General features: G+C 52.5%; 1 protein-coding gene across 1 annotated transcript in view; it reads right to left on the reverse strand.

The window, feature by feature from the left end:
- The window catches only part of zgc:65851 (uncharacterized protein LOC321113 homolog), a 12,905-nt gene extending 9,404 nt beyond the window's left edge, over positions 1 to 3,501 (reverse strand). The window contains exon 1 of the mRNA XM_034171233.1: positions 2,670 to 3,501. Within this exon, the coding sequence (XP_034027124.1) occupies positions 2,670 to 3,410 (741 nt within the window). The 5' untranslated portion in view covers positions 3,411 to 3,501. The remainder of the gene's footprint in view (positions 1 to 2,669) is intronic.
- Positions 3,502 to 4,703: the final 1,202 nt, after the last annotated feature.

Genomic DNA, 4,703 nt, shown 5'->3' on the forward strand with positions numbered 1-4,703 from the left:
AAGGACCCAGGTGGCTTTATGTTAGTCTGTTAGTCTTTCTTTTTTATTTCTTTTGGTTTCACCTCCCAGGGTTTGATGGGATGGTCCTCTGGGGGGTGATGGGGGGGTAATTGGGTTGTGTTTTTCTTTTTTTCTTTTTGTTTTTGTTGTGCCCTCTCTTCTCCTCTGGCTCCAGCCGTGTGAGCCGTACGTTGTCGGCGTTGCTGGAGTGGTGCAGTTTGGTTATGCTGGGCGTTTCCCAGGTAACCTCTGCACCTGGGAGGGGGGGGGGGTTGGGGTATTTTTTTTTTTTTTTCTTCCGTCTTCTCCTCTGGCCCCAGCCGTGTGAGCCGTAGGATGTCGGCGTTGCTGGGGTGGTGCAGTTTGGTTGTGCTGGGCATTTCCCAGGTGACCTCTGCATCCGGGAGGGGGGGGGGGGGGGGTTCGGGGTGTTTTTTTTTTGTTGATTCCCTGTTCCACCTCCGGCTTCAGCGCGCCTTTGAGCCGTATGCCATCGGCGTAGCTGAGGTTTGGGGCAGTGGAATATACCCGTGGCTGGTTTAAAAGTTGGAGGGGTGGTGCCGTTTTGTGCCGTATGCCATTACCGCTGTTCCACTCCTCCCGGTTGACTTTTGGGGTATAGTCATGGTTGGTGACACTGGACGTACTTCCAGTTTCCACTGTGCTGAGGGGGTGGCGTTGGGGTTGTTTTGTTTGTATGTTTTTTTTTTCTTTTGTTTTTCCCCCCAGTTTCCGCCCTCAGGGTGTGACTGTGGTGACCTCTGGGGGGGAAGGGCTGTGGGTCCATCTAGCCATAGACGGCTGGGGCTGGGTCTGTTAGTCATGAGGGGGGGCGTCTCCTGGGGTTTGATGGAACGGTCCTCTGGGAGGCGCTGGGAGGCGCCGTGGGTGACTTTGGATCCCAGAGGGACCTTGGCTGTGGTTATTACTCCTGGAGCTGGCGGGATGTCCTCTGGGGGGTGTTGGTCCCTACATGTCGTCCGGGGGGTGTTAGCGTTTTTTTTTTGTTTGCAAGCTTAAGTTTGGGTTGTGTTTTTCTTTTCTCCTCTTCCCGGGGTTTGATGAGATGGTCCTCTGGGGAGGGGGGAGGTGGTTTGGTTGTTTGTGTTTGTCTTTTTTGTTTTATGACTAAACAGACTCTAAACATGGTCGGACAAAGGCTGACCGCACAGGTTCAAGAACTCCTGGCCACACCTGTGCAAATTGAATGACAGAAACAAAGGCAAAGATGCAGTCAGAGGAGAAGACGTCAACAGTTCTGTTAGATGAAGATTCAGTTGGAAGATGAATGCAGATACGGTTTCCAGCCATGGTCCCTGGAGGGGGGTGTTTTTCCTGGGCCAGGTTTGTGTGGTCGCGGGGAGGCTTCCCGTGAGGGTGGGGTGCTGTTGTGTGGCTGGGGTGTTTACTGATTATGTACACCTTTGAGTGGTCTCTCTGTGTGTGGAGTGGTGGACTCACATTATGGTTTCTTCTTTCACAGACTCGGTTGGTCGCGGCCACCTGGGGGGTGTCGGCGGGGTCCTTAGGTCCGAACTGTTCTGGCTCCGGACCGTTTGTGCTGCTGGGAGCGCGCCGTTTTTCCACCTCGCCAGACCGCGCACTTATTGGTTATTAATTGAGCACTCACTGTTATGTCATTAAATTCTGTTATCCTTTGAACCGTGCTCTGTTTCCTTTATGCTGGGTCCTGTCAAATGCTGGGTCGGTGCTCCGACTGCGTCCGACACATAACACCTCATGATGTTTTGAATTCAACATTTAGATCCTTTTTTTAGCCTTTGCTGCTGTTAATGTGACTGCATTTTACAAAGATTTTAATTTTTATGTTTGTTTTTTTTTTACTCTGCGCTCTGGGACAACCACACCCTTGGATTATGCACCATTTCTCTCCTCTCCTCTCTTCGACCATCGTCACCTCCACAAACGAGGAACCTGAATATGTGAAGTCCTAACTTGGTGCGCACATGTCGGCACAATTTATTTTTTGCGCAAGAGACAATTTCTTGCAAAGAGGTGCATCACTCTTATTTTTACCCTCTAAAATGCTGATCTGAGGCTTCACTCTGTCACTGCGCGCTGTGACTCTGGAGCTGAATCACATTCACGGAAAGAATTTTGTGATGAAGAATCTTCCCTCCTTTGGATGACTGCGCGCATTTCAGCAAACTGCATGGTGATTAAAGTATTCGTCAAACCCACGCGTGCGCGTGCACGTTATGTCAGAGTCGTTCACCTCAAATGAGATAAATTAACGTCCTTGAAACGACACAAACACCTGTGGTTTAGCGCAGAAAAACACGCTGATATTTTCCGAACAGTCTTTCTATCGCGTGCGTAAAGCGACAGCGCCTCAATAAGCGTGCGTCGCTGTGGATGAAATCCACCTGAAAACTTCGCAGGAGCGCGCGACAGACGCCGCAGACACCATATTTTTTATAGTTGCGTGACGGGAAGGGGGGAGGGAGCGAGGGAGGGTGGGAGTAACTGCAGTGCCATCAATTACCCGGTGCGCAAAGCTCCGGTTTGGAGAAGGCGCAGACTGTCACACATTACTGTCCGCATTACTGGATTTTATACACAAAATACAAACTGGACCACTGACGCTGCTGCGTTCTGCGTGGTGCATTTTCGTTTGAAAAGTGTATTTTGCATGTAAAACACATTACCTGCGTGGCCTGCAGGGACGCCTGCAGCTCCTGCAGCTCCTCCTCGTGCACTTTTCTCATGAAGGCGATCTCGTCCAGCAGCGACTCCACCTTCTTCTCCAGCTCCAGGCGCGCGAGCGTGGCGTCGTCCACGTCCTTGCGGTAAGCCTTCAGGGTGTTCTCCGCCTCCTCGCGCAGCCGGGTCTCCTCTTCCAACTTCTCCCGCACGCTCTCCAGCGTCTCGCTCATCTGCACGCAGTCCACGTGCATCTGGCTCTTCTCGTGCGTCAGCTCCTCCACGCGCGCCCGCAGCTCGCGGATCTCCTGCTCGTAGAGCTCGTGCAGGCGCGACGGTTCGTTGTGGCGCTGCCGCAGCAGCATCACTTCCGCCTCCAGCACCTTGTTCTGCTGCTCCAGGTTGTGCACCTTCTCGATGAAGGACACGAAGCGGTCGTTGAGACCCTGCAGCTGCTCCTTCTCGTTGGTGCGGATGATCTTCAGCTCGTTGGTGACCGCCGTGGACTGGCTCAGGTCCACGGAGGAGTCCGGCACGGAGAAGACGCGGCCGGGTCCGGTCGTCCTGCGGAAGGTGGAGGAGGAGATGACGGACGGGGAGCCATAGGTGCGGTGGCTGCTGCGGTATCCCGCCGCGTGCAGGCGGGACGGGGTGCTGCTGCCCAGAACCACGCGTCCGGAGCGCGGCGCATCTCCGAAGATCTTCCGATAGGAGCTGCTGCTGTAAATGTCGGTGGAGTAACTCATGTTGGTTCCGCTTGCTGTGCGTGGGAGAGGCTGTGCGTGCGTACGTGTGGAGTTCAGAGGAGTGCGCGAGAGACAGAGTCGCGGACGGGACAGGTGCTTTTATAGCGAGCGCGCCGGCGCATCATTTGACGCAGGGAGCGGAGCAGTGAGGGGGGAAACCTGCAAGTTTTTGCAGAAAGCCTCCGCCCCCCTGGGAGACACGAGTGCGCGCACGCACCGCCCCTCACCAAGAAAAAAAAACAAACATACAAGCTGGCTAAGCTGCACTTGCACACGTGACTTTCATCAACTGTGCAGCGCAGAATTACTCAAGGACCAAAATCACACTCACACGCGCACGTATACCAAGGCACGCGCATGAGTGCTGGAAGTGTACAAGAATGATCATAAACGCATCTTCTAGACCAATTCCCATGTGTTCCTTTATAAAAAGCAAAAATTACGCGCGCACACACTCAAAATGTGTTCAGTACAATCTGAGTCATCCTGTCCGAGCCATGTGAGACCTTTGTCCGCTGTTACTGCGCCTTTTCTTTGCTGTCCCAGCAGAAAGACAACTGGGATGGATGTGCGCTGGATGTGCGTGTTGGTGCTGCAGTGTGCATCCAGCCGCCTGCACCCTCCAAAAGCTCCGCAATATGTGAATACGGGATGAGACTGAAGTAGCCTTCTTCAACAACCCAGTCTCACGGCACCTCGTGTCATAATGCGTCACAACAGAAACATTATTTGTACTTCAACTTAAGCTACTTTGCAGAATATGTCAAGATTCCTGCATATTAAAGCTTCACGTGAGCAGTGAACGGAGCAGGACTTAGTTAACATGACGTCAGTGAAGGGACACGGTGATGCTGCAGAGAGCTGTCCGTGGTGCTGATGCTGGCACGACAGCAGCCACGCCCCTGTGAAGGACAGGACACCCACAGGACTGCAGCCTGCCCACACAGCAGGAGGTCTTAGTGCTGCTGCTGCCTGACTGACAGAAAAAATACAGCGGCAGTCAGAGCGCCGAAACCTCCGCCAAAGGCCAATTACTCGTCCAGGAACGTGGCATTGAGATTAACAGCATGTTTGCAGCTGCGTTCACGAGTCTGATTTATGATGCACATATGCATGAAATGACACTTAGCTGCTGTCAGGGCAGGTTCGATCAAGAGCAGCTTGTTCATTTTAGAAACTGATCAAAATGTTGAAAAACACGTCATACACTCTTAAAAAGGAAAGCACTGCTCAAGTAAAAAAAAAATAAAAAATATTTGCATGATTCTTTTTAAAATTCCAACTCAATTGCTG

Source organism: Thalassophryne amazonica, chromosome 5 (assembly GCF_902500255.1).
Source record: "Thalassophryne amazonica chromosome 5, fThaAma1.1, whole genome shotgun sequence".
In the NCBI taxonomy this organism is placed as follows: domain Eukaryota; kingdom Metazoa; phylum Chordata; class Actinopteri; order Batrachoidiformes; family Batrachoididae; genus Thalassophryne; species Thalassophryne amazonica.